This window comes from Ictidomys tridecemlineatus, chromosome 1, assembly GCF_052094955.1.
Source record: "Ictidomys tridecemlineatus isolate mIctTri1 chromosome 1, mIctTri1.hap1, whole genome shotgun sequence".
Taxonomy (NCBI): Eukaryota; Metazoa; Chordata; class Mammalia; order Rodentia; family Sciuridae; genus Ictidomys; species Ictidomys tridecemlineatus.
Genome location: NC_135477.1, coordinates 67,653,358 through 67,673,504, shown reverse-complemented (window position 1 = coordinate 67,673,504; position 20,147 = coordinate 67,653,358). Strand labels below are relative to the sequence as shown.

The 20,147-nt window shown below is 31.7% G+C and overlaps 1 protein-coding gene across 3 annotated transcripts in view; it reads left to right on the top strand.

Moving 5' to 3' along the window:
- Prkg1 (protein kinase cGMP-dependent 1) overlaps positions 1-20,147 on the top strand; it is a 1,167,449-nt gene that overhangs the window by 960,665 nt on the left and 186,637 nt on the right. For all 3 annotated transcript variants that reach the window (XM_021720211.3, XM_005340332.4, XM_078042034.1), the window contains one exon: positions 7,050-7,144. In XM_021720211.3, the coding sequence (XP_021575886.1) occupies positions 7,050-7,144 (95 nt within the window). The remainder of the gene's footprint in view (positions 1-7,049; positions 7,145-20,147) is intronic.

Below are 20,147 nucleotides of genomic sequence, written 5' to 3'. Positions count from 1 at the left end.
GCTCAACATTATGAGGTCAATAAAATCATAAATGTTTCCATGTTGTATCATAGCTTCATGAAGAATATTGGGTAAAGACTAAGAAACTAGTAAAAGAGGTAAAGTATAGGACAAGTAATAATAGGTTAGACATTGGGTGTGAATGAAAACTCATACTTTACTCTTTATATTGTTTTGATTTTTCAACAATATATATTTCAATGTATATTATAATTTATATTCAAAAACTAAGAAATTGAATTAATCCTATAATGGAAATTTATTTTAATGCTCTACTATCATATTGCTAAAAATATCATAAATTTCTTTCAACAGTAAAATCATAATCATTTTTTAACATTGTCTTTATGCTATAGTCCAGGATTAGAACTTATTTTTCTTTTTCATATATTATTCTTAAAAAGTATTTCTGTCTCTATGCATTAAGTATAGAAAGAGATGGGGAGATAAATGCATGTAGAAAGGAATTATATGACATTTTTATAATTGTCACTTTAAAAATTAAGTAAATATAATTTTTCTAATTTAAAAAGATGACTGATTCTGGTAACTTATAGCTTATCTTTTTAATTTACTTTGGGGTACCAGGGATTGAAGCGAGGGGTACTTAATAAATGGGCCACATCCCTAGCCATTTTTATTTTTTATTTTGAGACAGGGTCTCACTTTTTAAATGACTTAGGGCTTCGCTAAGTTACTGAGGCTGGGCTTGAATTTGCAATCATCCTGCCTCAGCCTCCCAAGCAGCTGGAATTACAGGCATGTGCCACTGTGCCCGGTTAGAAAGATTTACTGAGTCACAGTAAATTAGATGTGTGAAATATTCTAAGTATTTTTGAATTACATTTTAGAGAATCCTCTTTGAACTAATATTGAATCAACAAAATGAATATATTAGTGTTTACACCAGTAAACATCCCAATAAAATGAAGAAAACAATATTTATACTTTAATTATATCTATTTGTTTGACTTCAATTACTTTAATTATATCTGGTTGACATATTTGTTGTCATGGAGTAATCTGTATGACAGGATTTCCGACCATCCAATTATTGCAAATTTCTAGCATTGCCTGAGAAAGTAGTAGTCTTTTGTAACCAGTTTCAGCTGAAAACAGGTGATGCTGTTTTATGAGTTTTGTAATGTGTATAATAGAAACAGCTTGGAAGTTACACTATAGGAATCAATTCCTTTGACAATATTTTAGTACATTGTGCAGATCCCGGGAGAGAAAGAGTGATATATTAGACTCTTGACGTAGTCATGATTGTTTTCAAACCAGGCATGGATTTTTTCTTGGTTTTTAAAGTTGCACAGTTAGCTTCTGTGAGTCCTAATTTTATCAGTTGATATGAAAATTATATTAATACATTAGAATCACTATAAGATATAGAAGGTGGTGAACATTCTTAAGTCCCTGTTGTAAAAATTAGGAAAAAGAAATGAACAATGATAAAATAATAAGTTGTAGAATTTTCTAAAATTGTGTCTTGTTTCAGGTATATTGGTATACATCTGTTTTCCCATGCATTTGTAAAATTTTTAAAGGGTAACGCTGGTGAAGATATTTTTCTTGTTACCATTGAACTGACTTTTTAGAAAATGTTGTGAGATAAGAGAAGATACAACAGTGGGCTATGGAGTTACAGATGGATTTTTCCTTGTTTAGTTTCATTTATTTAACTGTGAAACTTTTTATTTAAAATAAAACATTTTTCATTCTCCCATTAAGTACATCCAGACAAAGAAAGGCATTATAGACTTTAAAATACTTGTTTTCTCCCCATTAAATCCGCACAAAGTGATTTTTCTAAAACTAGAAATAGAGTGCTTACAGCATCTGGTGCTTGCCTCAGGTAGAAGCTGAGTTAGTTCTCTGTACTTTAGTCAGTGCATTCCAGTAGCCCAGAAAAATGACTTTTTCCCTTAACAGTAGGAGGAAGCACTGAAGAATTCTGTGTGTGTCCCTGCAATAGTAAAGCCTCTAAAAACTATTTCTCCATACACAAGTTAAATCAAAATTAAACAGGATTGGATAAAACACTTTCACAATTCCAAGAAAAATTCAAATGCATTTTTATTTTCTGGTTCTATTCAACATATCTTATATGAAACCAGTAGAAAAAACAGATTAAAAATTTTTTATCTATTAAATGACATTTAGAAGTACATGGCTTTGCTTCTTAGAATTAACAAGCATTTAAGCATGATGATTAAACATATTAACATAATGCTCAGTATTTCTGAATATGGAAAGTGTTCTCTTATGGAAATTTTATTTGTATAGGCATATACATGTTTGTGTATACACAAGTGAAGTAGTAGCAACATTTTCTTTTATATTAAGATAAAGATGCATGCTATCACCATTTCTATTCAGTGTGATATTAGATATCCCAACTATTTTATTAAATTAAGAAAAGGACACAATATTTAGAAATAAAAAAGTTATTAAAGATGATATGATTTTAGCTTGTTTTTCATGTAGATATATTATTAAAATTAGTTATAATTTAGCTAGATCAGTACTGTTCAGTATATTATACTTTTCTTTGTTAAAATGTACCATGTATATACAGGCTAATTCAGTGGCCATTATGTCTCATTTGATATCTAAATTAAAATTAGCTAAATCAAATATTCAATTTTTTAGCACCAGTAGCCACATAGCTGTATAGCTACATGCATCTAATGGTAACCATACTGGACAGTGCAGATATCGATTTTTTTTAAGCTTTATTTATTTATTTTTATTGGTTGTTCAAAACCTTACAAAGCTCTTGATATATCATATTTCAAACATTAGTTTCAAGTGAGTTATGAACTCCCATTTTTACCCCAAATACAGATTGCAGAATCACATAGGTTACACATTCACATTTTTACAGAAATGGAAAGAGACCCTCATTGTTATAAAAAACTACATAAAAGAGGTTGTGAGGGGAATTGGAAGAAAATACAATAGTCACTAGTATGGCAGATATTGATATTTTACTACCATTTAAATATTGAAAAATGAATCACTTAATACAACTCACCATATGAACTGTCTAAAGAACAATTGAATTATCATATCAACCAATTCAGTAAAGCCATTTGCTAATGCAACATCTGTTTATAATAAAAATTCTCAGATGGCTTTTACAATGTACCTACAGTTAACATAATTAATAATGAAACAAAAAACAATAAATTAACGAGAACAGTTAGTGAATAAGGGAGTCTTTTTAACAAGTAGTGTTTGAACAATTTGTAAGCCACAGGCAAGAAAGAAAAGTAAAACTGGACCTAAACTTCATACCCTGTGTAAAAATTAAATAGAAAATGATAAAAGTCTTAAAAGCAAAAATGTTAATCTACAAACTGTTTTGAAGAAAATCTTTATGATTTAGGGTTTGGTAAAAACAAAACAAAAACCTCCTAGACATCATACCAAAAGCACAAACTATAAAAAACAAAAGGTAAATTGGGCTCTATCATACTTATGAAATTTTATTCTATGAAAGATACTGTTAAGAGACTAAAAAGATAACCAACTAACAGGGAAAGATATTTGCAAATTAAATATGTGCAAAGGGCTTGTATTGAGCCTATATAATCAATACCCCCAAACAAAACTACCCAATTTTAAAAAATGTACAAACGACTTGAAAAGATACATCAACAAAGGAGATATAAAAATGGAAGATGTGTCATGAATAGATTCTCAATATCATGATCATTGAAAAGCTGCACATGAAAAACCTGGGATACTTAACAGAATGATTAAAATGAAAAAAACCAATGTATCATACAGAGTGTTAATGAGGATGCAGAGTGATTGGAAATGGTAAAGCCATTCTGAAGAGCAATTTGAAATTTTCTCATAAAGTTAAATAAAGCAATCGTACTTTGTTGTATTCTAGAAATCTGAAATATAGTTTATATAAAAAACTATGTTATAATGTTTATAGTTTCTGTGTTCATAATTGTGAAACATGCTAAATATGCTTCAACAAATGAATGGATAAAGCAACTGTGGTATTCATTCAATGGAATACTACTGGGCAATAAAAAGAATAAACTATTGAACTGTATATTAACTTGGATGAATCTCAAAGGCATTATGTTGAGTAAGAAAAAGCAGTCTCAAAAAATTAAGGATTATGTGTTTCCAATTAACTGGCATTCTTGAAAAGAGTAAACTAGCCTGAGGCCAATAGACTTTTGGTTGCTAAGGTCAAGATTTGGGGAGGACGTGAGTATAAACACATACATGAGGGAACTTCTTAAGGTGATAGAATTGTTCTGTGTCTAATTGGGATGCAGGTTATACAAATTTATATGTGCATTTAAATTCATAGAGCTGTAAACCAAAAGCAAAATTCAATTTTACTTCATGATAATTTAATAATCTACATGACCTTCTAAATATTGATAATATTTAGTTAGAAATGTTATTTAATAATCATTTATTAAATCAAGTATCCAGGAATAAAACTAATAAAAATGCTATGTCCTTTTACGAGGAAATTTTATTTGAGACATCATCATTAAAAGCAAAAGATCAACATAGGAAAATATTTGAAAGGAAAAGGAACCTATATGGAGATAATTTAGTAGATATTTTAACTTAAGATTAAGGTAATGAAGAAAACATGACCATAATTTTCCTCAGGATTAGACAAATATGTCTAATATAGATCCATGATATTGATATAGATCCATGATTATGTGGAAACTTGATTAAGACAACACAGGCAATGGAAATTAAAAACTGATTATACACAGGGACATAAAAAATTTGGTTACCTACCTCACACCATATAAAAAAGTCAATTAAAACTTAAGTGTAAAAGAAAACAAATCAGAAAATAATTTAAAAAACAATTTGAATACTTCTACCTTCTTGGAGTAGGGAAGGATTTCTTAAGATTTTTAAAAAATAGAAACAAGGATAACATAGTTCAATGTGATTACATTAAAATTAATAACTTCTACAACAAGACATGAAGATAGTGAAATATAAACCAAGTCTAAAGCATCAACAGTAATAAAACATAAATACAATAGGACAATAAAATGAATAAAGCACAAAAAAGTAGACAAAAGGATGATCAGACACATCATCAGAAAGTAAACACAAAGGATCAAAAAAATATAAAAATGCTTCATCTCCATTATCATTCAAGAAAATACTATTTACTATTTTTCTTCCTAGATAAACAATCAAAGTCCTACAGTACCAAGTCCTGACAACTGTATAGCATAAGATGAACTTTCATTTATTGATGGTATGAATGTGCATATGTATCATAAGTGAGTCAGTACCTAGTAAACTGAAGATGCATACTTAATAAACTTGCTCTTTATTCATAAGTATTTATCCTACTACCCATGGACACCAGAAAACATGTAGAAGAATATTCATAGAAACAGTGTTAATATCTATCTATCTATATATATATATATAACTAAAATGGGAAGCAAACTACATCATTCTCATAGAAGAATTAGCAAACTGTGTATATATATATATATATATATATATATATATATATATATATATATATATATATTAGAATACACAAATAGCAGAAATGAATTTTGGCTAAATATATTAACTTGAATCAATCAGAAACCCAAGGATAGGGCCCATTAACTTTTATTTTAAAAAGACAACCTACCAAAGTTTCCACATCTATAAATTCCTCATCACTATGCAAATGAATGTCTCTGTGATATAGCTTTGTAGTAAATAAGAGTGTTAAAAACTAAATTTCCACGGTTTGAAATGCTGTGTAGAGGAGTAATCAAATGGATCAGTGGAGAATAATAATTGAATTCCTTCCACCTTACATAGGCTACTGATAATAATAAAAATTCTGGTCATTGATATCCAATCCTAAGATTCAGAAATCTGAAGCATAGTATTTTTAAATGTGTCTAAGTGTCTGGCATTGTCTCAAGAAATTAGTTTTTCTACTTCATTACATTTTCCAGGTAGGTGAATTTTAACCATTTAACTTTTTGGATGACACATAGACAGTATTATGAACATTACAGAGCTTAAGGTAGAAGTGAATTAATACAAAGGTAGAACTTACTCTATTTATGTCTTTGTTCATGCAACAAGAAAGCACTTACCTTCTATGGGTTGTCACCCATGTCACAAGTCCTGTATGCACTGGGAAATCTTGTTATAGTAATGAAGTTTTCTGTTAAACAATTATGATAATTTATTATGAACTTCTTACAAATTGTAGAGAATGCCAAAAAAGTCACCTTTCTTTGAAGAACACACTATTTATGTTACAAAAAGACACGTATGTGATTTGTATATCTTTTTAAAAAGAAATCCTGTTGATGAAGCATGTGGATCACAAGGGCTATATAGCCCAGTAGAGCCTGCAGTATGGCTTTGTGAAAATGGGATGGGCCTTTGAATGAAGGTTGTTGGGTTCTTCTGAGGGAAATAGAAATTTCTTAGAGAAGCTGGATGTGCATGCAGAAGTGTGTAGAGAATGTTCATTGCAGGAAAAAACAAAAAAAAAATGTGGAAATAATACAAATGCCCAACTTGAAAGAAAATGTATTTATACAATAAAACTCTAATACATTAAAATTAATAAGCATGTAATAAATAATTAAAACAATACTGAGAGAAAATACATTTCAGAATGATACCTGTGATTATTCATGTATTTTAACATATCTATGAACATATCTATGAACATATGAATAGATTGATAGAATGCTCACTACTAGAGTGGTTGCCTAAGAGTGTAGGAAAATGAGAATAGAGGAAAAATAAGTGAAATTAAGATTACCTAATACATTATTTCTTAAAAATAGCCTGAAATGGTAACAAATGTTTTAGAATAATTTCTTGCCATTGAATTAGAATTTGTGATATTATTCTTTGAACTAGTTAATGGTAATCTAAACTCTTTTTTAAAAAAATAAAAATGTTTTAAAAAGCAGTAATGAAATTAACCTTATCAATTACTATTCACCTGATCCTCCTGGATGTGCAGCAGACTTAGACTTTATTGTTTCTTTTTGCAGGTGAATGTTACTCGTGAAGACTCACCTAGTGAAGACCCAGTCTTTCTTAGGACTTTAGGAAAAGGAGACTGGTTTGGAGAGAAAGCTTTGCAGGGGTAAGTGACCACATGCTGCACAGGTTTTTGAATCCTGTGTTCCTGTTTTAAATTTGGAATTCCTAGCAAAATGAGCCCTTTCTTTAGTACTTAAAATATAATATAAATACAGACCGATGACAGTAATTTTTATTTATTTTCAGTTGAATTTGTAATCTATTTGGCTAGACCATAGAATTGATTTGTCACCATTTAATCAATCATTGTTATATTAACAGAAAAATTTCTAAGATTTGTGTTCCCTAATGGCAATCTCTATAATGACTCTTAAAGAGAGAAGTCTCTGCAAAATTACTCTGTACAACAATTCTACTTAGCTTTTTATGGACCTGATGGGCTGAGAATTTCAAAATCCCTAAGCCTAATTGTACAAATAATGGATCATAAGGCAGTAAATTCTTTCTAGTGTTCACCTCTGGGTGATCATTTTCATTGCCATTATGGGGATGGAGATGGAAGAGGGAATTGGAGGTGGTGATAATGAATACCTGGATCCAGTACAGATGGGCTCTGAAGGATGGACACAGGTATACTTCAAGGTGGCTGGAACTCCATTTGTAAACTAAGACCTCAAGAAACAAGCTCTTGAGATTTCTTCCCATACATCATAGGAAAAAAACTGAGTTGATCGAACCATGCATTTTGCAGAATGCATGATAGTTGTATTTGGGAATCATACTCTCATTTTCCAATAAGCAACATATCTTAATTATCAGTAAATGTAGATAGGCCTTTTCAGATATTTGCTCTGTATGTATATGTATCACTTGAATAAGAAATAAGCAATAAACATTTATCTTTTTGTATCGGATTCCAGATGCAGAAGTGTATATGGCAATAGGATGTAATTTACAATCAGTTTTGCTTCCATTTCAAATTGTGCCTTCATTTAAAAATTACATTATAAACATTTTGCTTAAATTTTACCCAGAAAAAAAATAGTTTAAGGAGTTTTTATTTTTAAAGCTATAATCAGATGGTAGGTTTTATCTTTTTTCTTCTTATTTCACAGCAACAGAATGAAACAAACATATCTTAACAAGACATCTTACTCAGGTCATTTTTAACCAAACACACTCAACTTTTATTTTTATTTTACTGATATTATTTGATCCTGATCTGGTGAACATGGATTTGCCATTAGCTATTTCTAACATCAAAATCGGAAGAAATAGCATATTGGGTGTAGATCCACAAAGGAATGCAATAAACGTGATTTTCCTAGTATGAACCCCACAATCCTGTCATCTGTATCTTAATTTTTCTTTCTTTTGATTATTGAATATGTAAAAGGCTCTGTAGAATGACACTAGCTGATTTCATTGATCCAACAATAAATGCCTCTGTGGAAAACAACATCACTTGCAAAAGATCCAAACAAATGAAGGAGAAGGGGGATGGGGGGGAGAAAGAAAGAGAAAGAGAAAGAACAGAAACATTTACAATCATTTCTAATTAAGACTATAAGTAGAAAGCCAGAAAACAAGTCATATTGGGAATCAACAGATTTTCATATTTTCTTTAGTAGTTTATTGTCAATGAATTTTGATGTCAGTTAAAGAAGACTTCCATAGTAAAAAATTAGTTTAGTTTCCCAAGGAATGACCTTGAGAATATGGTTTATGAAAAAGTTGCCAAATTTTGCTCTAATATCAAAGTTTAAGTAAATAGTACATTTGGATTGGGTCCTTTCCAACACATGAGAATACTCATGAACTATCTGGTAATAGAACTTTCTTTTGCATATATTCAGTCCTCTCCACTGGTCATCTTAACAGGCTATGGAATAACCAACCCACCTTCCTCTCTTCATCCAACCCCACAACTTCCCTCCATAGCCACCCCCATTTTATTCTGACCGTTCCTTTTTTCTTACACTCTTTATTCTCGGTTTTCCACTACTAAGTGTGGCTTTATTGGTCTCTTTTAAGTACTAAGGTCTTTGTTTTTTATCTTTATTTAACTATACTTTTTGGCACATTTTACTATTGATTACTCTTTCCTTCTTAAAATTTTCCCATTTTGGGGGCTATTTAAATAATTAGCACTCCTTAGCATTTCTTATTTTATATCCTTTTATATATTCTTAAAGATAACATTTATTACTAAGGATGGAGGTGAGAAGAAGAAAATTTTCTGTGGAGATACCTGAAAAATCAGTATTTTCCAGTTATCAAAGTTTGAGTTACCACTTTTATGTTTTCTTGTGTTAGTCTCTTTCTCTGCTCTTGATTCAGAGAGCTTCTCTCTCAAATCTCTGATGGTCTTGAATGGACACTTGTCAGATGTATACATCACTCACTCAGAGTCACCGTACTTACACCTTTTTATGATTTGTGTCCTCATGCCCTTTGCTCTACTTATTTCAGTTCCTGATGATTTTTTCCGCTTTGGCGGTACTGGGAATGAAACTCAGAGCCTCAACATGTACCCTGCCACTGAGCAACACATGCAGACTCCATTTTCTCCTTATTTATTTTTGAAGGAAACATCCCTTAGAGGCAACTTCAACACAAAGTCTTAATTTGTTTTCTGCAGATTACTTCCCTATTCATCCACTTTTCTGTCCTTTTCATTGTCCCAGTTAGCAAGATCCTTATGTAGTTGGCTCTCATTGTCTGTGTGATCTCATGGTTTCAGAGGTCTCAGTCCATAGATGGCCAACTTCACTGCTCTGGGCCTGAGGTGAGACAGGACATCATGGCAGAAGGAGGCAAGCATCTCAGCTATGACAATCATGTCATGTCAGTAAGAGAGAGCTGATTTCATATCTTAAAATACATCCATATTTTTTCCTTAGCTCTCTTTTTTTACATACTTGGCAAGCTTTTCCAGATGTAAGACCACATTAGAACTCAATGAAAAGAAATCCTAAATATTTATCCACTGATCTGATTCTAGATTCTTGCACTTATCAGATACTCAACAAGTATTTGTTGAATGAATGAATGGATTAATGAATGAAGAGATGGATGAAAAAATACCTCTCTAATGATACCCAGTATTTCAATACATTCTGTCGTTGATTACCTTCACTACTTCAAATTGTTTGGTGATACCTAAATGGATTTGAGCTCACTTGACTATAGGGGGCAGGTTAGTCATGTAAATGAATAAAAAGGATGAATAAAGCAGGGGCGCGCAAACTGGAAAGCTTTGTGTAACGGACAGCAATAACTAAACTCTAGTTTATTCCTTCTCTGTAATGTGATCTCAACTTTATTAAGAAAAACAGAAAAAATATATTTTAAAAATATGAAGTATAATTTTTAAACTTTGTTGGAAAAACAATAGCAAATATACAAGCCCCAAATCGTTTCTGAAGAATATTTGGCCTATTGACTGCCATTTTATGAATTCTATCAATCATATGTACCTCTTTCAAAACTGTATCTACCTAAGCTTATTAGGTTAACCCTTATTGATCATTTTCTTGATTTGAGTTCATCACAGTGTTTTCATGTCCTATGTCTGTAACTTGTTTTTCACCCATGTTTCTGTGTTCTTTTGTGATCTTTTCTTTCAATTTCAATGTTTCACACAAGAAATTCTAGTATTACACAAATAAAATTGATTTGTTTCACTACTTTCCCTCAAAATATCTTGTCGATGGATAAGACCTCAGGATATAAGTTCTTTGGGCAACTGTGTACTGTATATCCTTTGGGTAATAGTTATTCTTATGTGAAAACCCTATAATTTTTTACAGTGGAAGAAAAATTTTATAGTCAGCCCTCTTTCTGTGTGTATAGCAATGCATTAAAGATATGTGGTTTTCCAACAAATAAAACTTTTATGTATTGGGAAATTTTGTTTTATCCCCTGAGTGTATGTTTAGCAGATTGTTAAAATATTGCTTAATTTGTAATTGAATGAAATGAAAACATCATTGAAATTTAAAAATTTGAGATTGCCTCATACTTGTATTGATTAAGCACAGTAGATAAATGAATGACTGATGAAATGTGAACTCAGCCTCCTATTCACTGTGGACCACTTAGCTGTAGAAGTAACAAGATTTATTTCTTTCTTGGATGGAGACATTGGAGTCATAAATATAGATCTCTTTTAAACTATATTATTAATAGCCACTAACTCATAGCATCTCATCACTAGAAAAATATGAGTCATTTATTCTTTCATTTTGGTATCAAGCAAACTAAATACTGTTGTTTGGCTAAGGTGTCATTTTATGTTGATAATGGTTATCCATACCAGAGAAAGGGTGAAATGTTTTGTTTGGGGTATAAGTACTCCCTATATGCATGAAAATCACAATTTTGCTGCAAAAAAATATTTCAGGTTTAGTCCAATAGTAGGAGTCAATACATTTACACTCTGACTTATTGCTCCACATTTCTACCTGAATTGAAACCATATAGAATACATGTAAGCATCACATAATGTTGAGTTCTAAGCCAAACATTACCTTTGCATATCTAATGAAGGAAAATAAATTCAAGTTCAACCCAAGAAGGATGCAATTTTATTAAATATATGCAAGTTCAACCCAAGAAAAATGCAATTGTACTTCTTGGCACCCACCTTCCTTTCTGCTAACATTTGAGTCTTCAGTATCTCGTAGAATTAAAAGAGTTTTAGCTCAAAAATCAGACTTTCTGAGTTATAATTCTATTATTTACTAATTATGAAATTTTAAAAGTTTTTTTTTAATCTGAAATGGAGATTATAGTTGTACCTAACTTTGGGCTTGTTCTGAGGATTAATCAAGAGGATACTTGTAAAGTGATTTAATGAGGGTCTATAGTGTAATGCCCATCACCATCACCTTCACATCACATACGATCATCCTTTCTCAAGAGTGTTCTGCTGCTATTTGACAAGTGTAGGGCACTTGGTATAATTGGAATAGTATTAGATTATGAGTCTTGTCACTCACTGCTTACATAACTTTGAACAAGTCTCACTTTCTGAACCTGTAAACTAAACCAATTGAACTATACAGTCTCTAAGTTTCCATAATGCAGAACCTATGATTCTCTAAGATTTGGCTGCTCTACAACTGGATCAGACCTCTGGATGCCAAATGTAGCCTGAGGCTCCCTGTAAAATGGTGGCATTTAATATCAGACCACTATCATCAGGGCCTTCCCTCCAGGAACTATCCCAGCTGTTGCCTCTCATTCTGAATTCCTGTGCCACATGCCAAGTCCTGTTCGTGTTAATGCAAAAACGAATGAGCCAAAGCCAGTTTAACAGACCTTGCTATTAGAATCTGTATTTCCCTGGCTTCTCCCTCTTGGACTATGATCTTGGGAATATTACTTAACATTCCTGAACCAGCTTGGTTTTGGCTCATGCTTTTTTAAAAAAAATAACAAAATCATAATAGAGAATATATTATATTTAAATTTGATCATCAATCATATATTTATTTGGAAATACAAATTTATGGATAGAATTCAAACTGCATTTCTACCCTCCACTAGTGCTTTTCTCTTCCTCCCAATGTCACCATTCCAATGTAGGTTATGTATATTACTGAACTTGTGCTCACACACTCTCTCTCTCTCTCTCTCTCTCTCTCTCTCTCTCTCTCTCTCATAAGCATGGAATCTTATTTTATTTGCATTTAAAATTTTACGTGAAATTTACGTGAAATTTTACTCTGGATCAATATACAATTTCCCCCTTTTTTTTCTTTCTGTTGTCATATAACATTTGCAACATTTGCATCATTCCTTCATTAGAAGTATTACATTCGATTTTATTTTTAAATGATCTTTCCACTTTTGTATGCACATTTAAAACATACTGGCAATCAGTAGCTATCTCTTTCTTTGTAATAGTACAAATATCTTAGTGTATTTAACTCCAAATTTTTCCTACCCATCTTCCACTTAGTTTCCTAGTTTATAGTTCTACCTGGTAGATAAACCCCTGAATCTGAGTCATTATATTTACCCCATTTTTAAAATCACCACTGAAATCTATTTATTTAATGTACCAACTACTTTGTCCTTTCTTGCTTCTTGCACTCATTTCATTCTTTTTGAGTTTATTTTTTAGTAATCTTTATGTGCTTACTGTCTTTGCCTACACATAAATGAATATTGGTTTAGGTATAAAGATGAAGGTCAAATTTTATTTTTTCTTTGACATTTTACACACTATTATATTGTCTTTTGGCATGTATGATCTGTAGGCATTTAAATTACCATTCCTATTTATGTAGGGTTTTTCTTTCATGGCTCTGTCTTTGACACTACACGTTTTGTTATAGTCAATTTAGGGACAGATATGTTTAATTTACCCTTCATGTAAACTAAGTGTGTTCACTCTGAAAATGAGTCTTCCTCAATTCTAGAAAATCTCAGCATTATCTCTACATTTTTCTTCTCCCCACTTCCTCTACTCTCTTGTTTTGGAACTCTTAATAGTTGGATTACCCTCCTCATCCTACTATCTTTACTTTCTTATTCATATTTTTATCTTCTTTGTATTATTCTGTGCTACATTCATAATGGGATTTGGGCAGATTCTTTTAGATAATCATGCAATTCTGTTTTCCCTTTAACTGCATTAAGTCTTCAGTTCATTCAATCCACTGGGGTTGATTCCAATGACTATTTTTTAAAGCTACCTTTGGAATTTTTACTTGGTCACCTCAGTGGTTAGATTTATGAACTCTGGTACTACCCTGCATTCTATCAGATCATAATGGGATGAAATTAGAAATCAATGATAAAAATAAAAAGTAAAAACTACAACAATACTTGGAAACTAAATAATATGCTGCTGAATGTACAATGGGTTGCAAAAGACATCAAGAAGGAGATTAAAAAATTCTTAGAGGTGAATGAGAACACGGAAATCTCTGGGACACTATGAATGCAGTACTAAAAGGAAAGTTCATTGCATGGAGTTCATTCCTTAAAAGAAGAAAAAGTCAACAAATAAATGACTTGACATTATATCTCAAAGTCCTAGAAAAAGAAGAACAAATTAGGCCAACATCATTTTAAATGGAAAAAATTCCCTCTAAAAACTGGAGCAAGAAAGGCATGCCCTCTTTCACCACTTCTATTTAACATAGTTCTTGAAACACTGACCAGAGCAATTAGACAGACAAAAGAAATTAAAGGAATACAGACAGGAAAAGAAGAACTCAAATTAACACTATTTGCTGGCAATATGATTCAATACATAGAAGACCCCAAAAAATTCTATCAGAAAGCTTCTAGAACTAATGAATTCAGAAAAGTATCAGGATACAAAATCAACACCCATAAATCAAAGGAATTTCTGTATATCAGTGACAAATCCTCTGAAGGAAAACTTCCCCATTTACAATAGCCTAAAAAAAAAAAAAAACTTGGAAATCGACCTAACAAAAGAGGTGAAAGACCTCTACAATGAAAACTACAGAACACTAATGAAAGAAATTAAAGAAGACCCAAGAAGATGGAAAGATCTCCCTTGTTCTTGGATAGGCAGAATTAATATTGTCAAAATGACTGCAGTACCAAAAGCACTATACAGATTTAATGTAATTCCAATCAATATCCCAATGACATTTCTCATAGAAATAGTAAAAGCAGTCATGAAATTCATCTGGAAAAATAAGAGACCCAGATAGCAAAAGCAATCCTTAGCAAGAATAGTGAAGCAGGTGGCATCACTATACCAGACCTTAAGCTATACTACAGAGCAGTAATAACAAAAACAGCATGGTATTGGCACCAAAACAGACTGGTAGACCAGTGGTACAGAATAGAGGACACAGAGACTTACCCACATAAGTATGGTTATCTTTTATTAGACAAAAGTGCCAAAAACATACATTGGAGAAAAGATAGCCTCTTTAACAAATGATGCTGGGAAAACTGGAAATCCATATGCAACAAAATGAAATTAAATCCCTATTTCTCACCATGAACATAACTCAACTCAAAATGGATTAAGAACCTAGGAATAAAATCAGAAACCCCACGTCTAGCAGAAGAAAAAGTAGGCCCAAATCTCCATTATATTGGCTTAGGCCCCTACTTCCTTAATAAGACTCCTGTAGTGCAAGACTTGACTCTCCATTTCTGAGATACCCAAATTACTAATAATCAATCCTGTTGGTTCTACCTTCTCAATAACTCTTAACCCCAACCACATCTTGCTGTTTCCCCTGGCACTGATCTGGTTAGTGCTACCAAGATGTGTCACCTAGATTACTACATAGTCTCACAATTAGTCTGTCTGATCTTCCTCAGTTCCCATCCATTCTATATGCTAATGTGAAAATTTCTAGGTCTTAGTTTCCCAGAGTGGCCATAATAAATTACCACAAATTGGGTATCTGAAAATAATAGAAATGTGTTATTTCAGAATTCTGAATGCAAGAAATCCAAAAATCAGGATGTTGTTAGGCCATGCTCCCTCTGTAAACTCTAGGGTAGTATCTGTCTCCTGCCTCACTCCTAGTGAAAGGCTTAAATCAGTTTTATTAATATAAATATCACCTAAAATAGCTCACTTTTTTGATAATGGGAACATTAGAAATTTACTCTTAGCAATATTCACTATATTCATTATGCTGTGCGATAGAGCTCAACAAACATCAAATTTGTTTCTCCTATCTAGCTGAGACTTTATTTCATTTGACTATCATCTTCCCATTACCCCCACATCTATCCTTTGCAACCACCATTCTACCCTCTCCTTTATGAGTTCAATTGGTTTAGATTCCACATAATAAGTGTGAACATGTGGTTACTTGTCTTTCCGTATTTGACCTATGTCTTTTAGCACAGTGTTCTCCAGATACACGTATGTTTTCACAAAGGATACAATTTCTTTCTTTTTAAAGACTGAATAGTATTCCATTATGTATCAAAGCCACATTTTCTTTATCCATCTGTTTATGGACACTTAACCTGATTCCCTAACTTAGATATTGTAGATAGTTCTACAACAGATACGGAAGTTCAGATAACTCTCATACTGACTTTAAATCTTTTAGGTAAATATCTAAAAATGGAACTGCTAGATCATATACAATTCTATTTGTAGTTTTTTTAGGTACCTTCATACTATTTCCCATTATGGATCATACAAATTTGTATTCTCTTTTCTACACATACTTGCAAATACTTATTATCTTTTGTGTTTTTGATAATAACCATTAATGTGAGGTGATATTTCATTGTGATTTTAATTTGTAAATCCCTAATAACTAGTAATGTTAAACATTTTCTCATGTATCTTTTAGCCTGTCATATTTTTTTTGAGAAATGTCTATTTAGATCCTTTGCTCATTTCTTAATCAGATTATGTTTTCTTTCTATAAAGTTGTTGAGTTCTTTATATAGTTTTGATATTGATTTCATTTCAGATGTATGGCTTCACATATTTTCACCCAATGTACAAATTGTCTTTTCACTCCATTCTTTTTTATTTTGTACTCTTTTTTAAAAAGAGTAATCTCATTAGCTTTTTTTTTTTCCATTCGCTTATTTTTGCTATTGTTACATAAGCTTTTGGGGTCATATCTAAAAAATTTACTGGCAGACCAATGTTGTGTAGGTTTTACCCTATGTTTCTTATAGTGGTTTTACAGTTTTAGGTATTAAGTATTTAATCAATATTGAGTTGATTTGTGCATATCCTATAGATAAATTTTATTATTTTGCATATGGATATCTAGTTCTCCCAACATCATTTATTGAAAAAACTACCATTTTCCCATTACATATTCTTAGAAGTTTTGTCAAATATGATATGATCATAGTTGCATGCTTTTCTTGGACTCTTTTCTGTTTTCAATGTGTCTTTTTTATGCCAGTACCATGCTGTTTGAGTTGCTCTGACTTTGTAGTATAGTTTGAAAGTAGTGTGATGCCTCCAGCTTTGTTCATTTTACTCATAATTGTCTTGGATATTTGAGGTGGGTTTTTTCCTTTTGTGATCCCATATGAATTTTAGGTTTATTTTTCTATATTATGAAAAATGATATTGAAATTTTGATAGAGATTGATTGACTCTCTAGACCACTTTGGGTAGTATGGCTACTTTAAAAATATTAATTCTTCCAATCCATAAAAGGGGCTATATTTTTACTTATTTATTCCTCCTTCAATTTCTTTCACTAATGTTTTATAGTGTTTACTGAACAGAGCTTTTACCCCCTTGGTTAAATTTATTCCTGTTTTACTATTTTTATAGCTTTTATAAATGGGGTTGTTTCTTGATTTCTTTTTCAGAAATTTAATTGTTAGTATAGAGAAATTCTACTAATTTTTTAATGTTGATTTTGTATATTGCAACTTTACTGAATTTATCATTGATAACAAATTTTTGGTAGAGTCTTCAGGGTTTTCTGTACATTAGAAAAATTCTCTTAAATGCAAGGGAATTTATGAAAGAACACTTCTCTTTTTGAGGAAGGCTTTGGGTCTGCTTGAATAATTGTTTTTATAAAAGGGACCAGATTTTTGTGGATGGTTGGAGGAACATCAAAATGTTTTAGTACTTTTCTATTAAATAGTTGCTTTTTCCTTGTTGCCTCAAATATAAGCTCATTTTCAATGATAGAAATTGAGCTACTTACAGAAACAATTCAGTCCCTTATTGTTATTCTCCTATATGTCATTGAGATAAATAATTTCTTTATGTGCTACAAGAGCAAATAATATAAATTTGAAAATCTCTTGAAAAACAGATTTGAAAGTGTTTCAGCTGAAGCTAATTTCCCTGTTAATGATCTCAGCGTGTTTTGTGCCTGTCATTTTTATTCTTTCCAAGTCTAAATGATTGCTTCTTAATTTTTCTTTTATATGGTATAGAAGAAAAATGACTTGGTATAAATCATACTTTAGACAGGCAACAAAAATAATAATTGGTTAAATTCATTGTTATTAGGCTAATCACTTTTTTTCTCTTTTTTTTATTGGTTGTTCACAACATTACAAAGCTCTTGACATATCATATTTCATACATTAGATTGTAGTGGGTTATGAACTCCCAATTTTACCCCAAATGCAGATTGCAGAATCATGTCGGTTACACATCCGCAATTTTACATAATGCCCTATTAGTAATTGTTGTATTCTGCTAATCACTTTTGATAAATTTAATTTTTTAAGTGTTTAAAAAAAGCTTCTAAATATCCTTGTCAAAAATTATATGAATGTGATATTACTAATGTATTCTAATTAAGGCTGTGTCCATTTGAGACCAGGCTTTCCAGCTGTATTTGTTCTCACATAGTTCTTATTCTTCATTCATACAATGAAACAAAAGAGGAAGATATTTCAGAAGAAATACACTACATGATCATTTATCTTACCCTATACTATATTTAAGAAAATTCCAATTTTGTGTGTGTGTGTGTGTGTGTGTGTGTGTATGTTTGTGTGCCTGTGCGCACGGAGTGGGGTTCAGGGGTGTGTCATGCAGCATGTAAAGCCTCAAGACCATCAGCTCTTCCAAAGGAGATTATGAAAAATGTCATATCACCTTTTGGTGCCTATGATTTAATCAAACAATGAATAATTAGAAATTAAAATTTAAAATACCATTAAAAACTGTGAATTAGAGATAAATATGACAAAAGATGTGTATGACATTTTCTAGAGAAAATTCAAGATATATTTTATTCCTACATTGTAAGACTCAATATTATTCTCCCTGACTGATTGATACATTCAGTGTAACCCCAATCAAAACTCCAAAAACCTGTCTTTCAGAGATTGATATGCCGATTTTTAAATTCACATGGAAACATAAAGGACCTGGAACAGCCAAAACAACTTAGAAAAGAAGGACCAAATTGGAAGACTAACTCTATGGACTTCAAGACTTACTTCAGTGCTACACTAACCAAAACCATGTGGTCTTGATGTCAAGATAAACAAATGAATCAATGGAAAAAAATAAAACAGTCCAGAAATCAGACGCACATGTACTGCTATCTTAGCTTTCCCGTAACAAAAATACCAGAGAACAAGTGATTTCACCAACAGAAATTTATTTTCTCACAATTCTGACACATGGAATTCTGGGATCAGGGTGCCAGCACTGTCACATTCTGCTCAGGTCCTCTTCCGAGCACGCAGAAGCTCATGATTTCTCCTCGCCTCCCTTTCTTCTGTGTGGGTGGTCAAAAACACTGTGATATCTTTTCTCATAAAAGCACCAATCCCACCTTACAATTGCCCACTTGTACGGATCTCATCTGCACCCCAGTGTCTCCCAAAGGCTCTCTATTCAAATACCATCAATTTGGGGGTTAGGGCTTTGACCTATGGATTTTTGAGGAACAAAATTCACTTCATAGCATTTACTAATTTATGTTCAACAGATTTTATTTATGTCTTTGAGCTATTTTTAAATTAGATTTTATTTTTATTTTGGAGTTAAGTGTTTTGAGTTCAGAAACTTTTTAGTTTGGCATGATTCTATTTGTCTATTTTTACTTTTGCCTGTGTGTTTGGGGTTTTATCCAAAAAAAAATTTGCCTATGTTTCCTCTATCTTTTCTTATAGTCATTTCACAGTTTCATATCTTACTTTTAGGTCTTTGATATACTTTGAGGGTGTAAATATATATATATATATATTTGAAGGTTTTTTTTTCCTGTATAATGAGAGGTCAGGGTATAGTTTCATTCACCAGCACCATTTATTGAAGAATCTGTCCTTTCTCCAATGCATAGTCTTATGCCTTTATAAAACATTAGTTGTCTTTCTGTATGGAGATTAATTCTGGGGTTCTCTATTTTGTTCCATTGGTCTGAGTGTCAGTTTTTGTCCAGTACCATGCTGTTTTGGTTACAATAGCTTTGCATGTTTTGAAGTCAAGTATTGTGGTGCCTTCAGCTTTGTTTATCTGTTTTTCCCCCTCAGAATTGTTTTAGCTACTGTGGGCCTATGTGGTCCCACATGCATTTTAGGATTCTTCTTTCTAACCCTGTGACAAATGTCTTTGGTATTTTGATGGAAATTGCATTCACTCTATGGATCCTTTTGTTATGGGAAAGCTAAGATAGCAG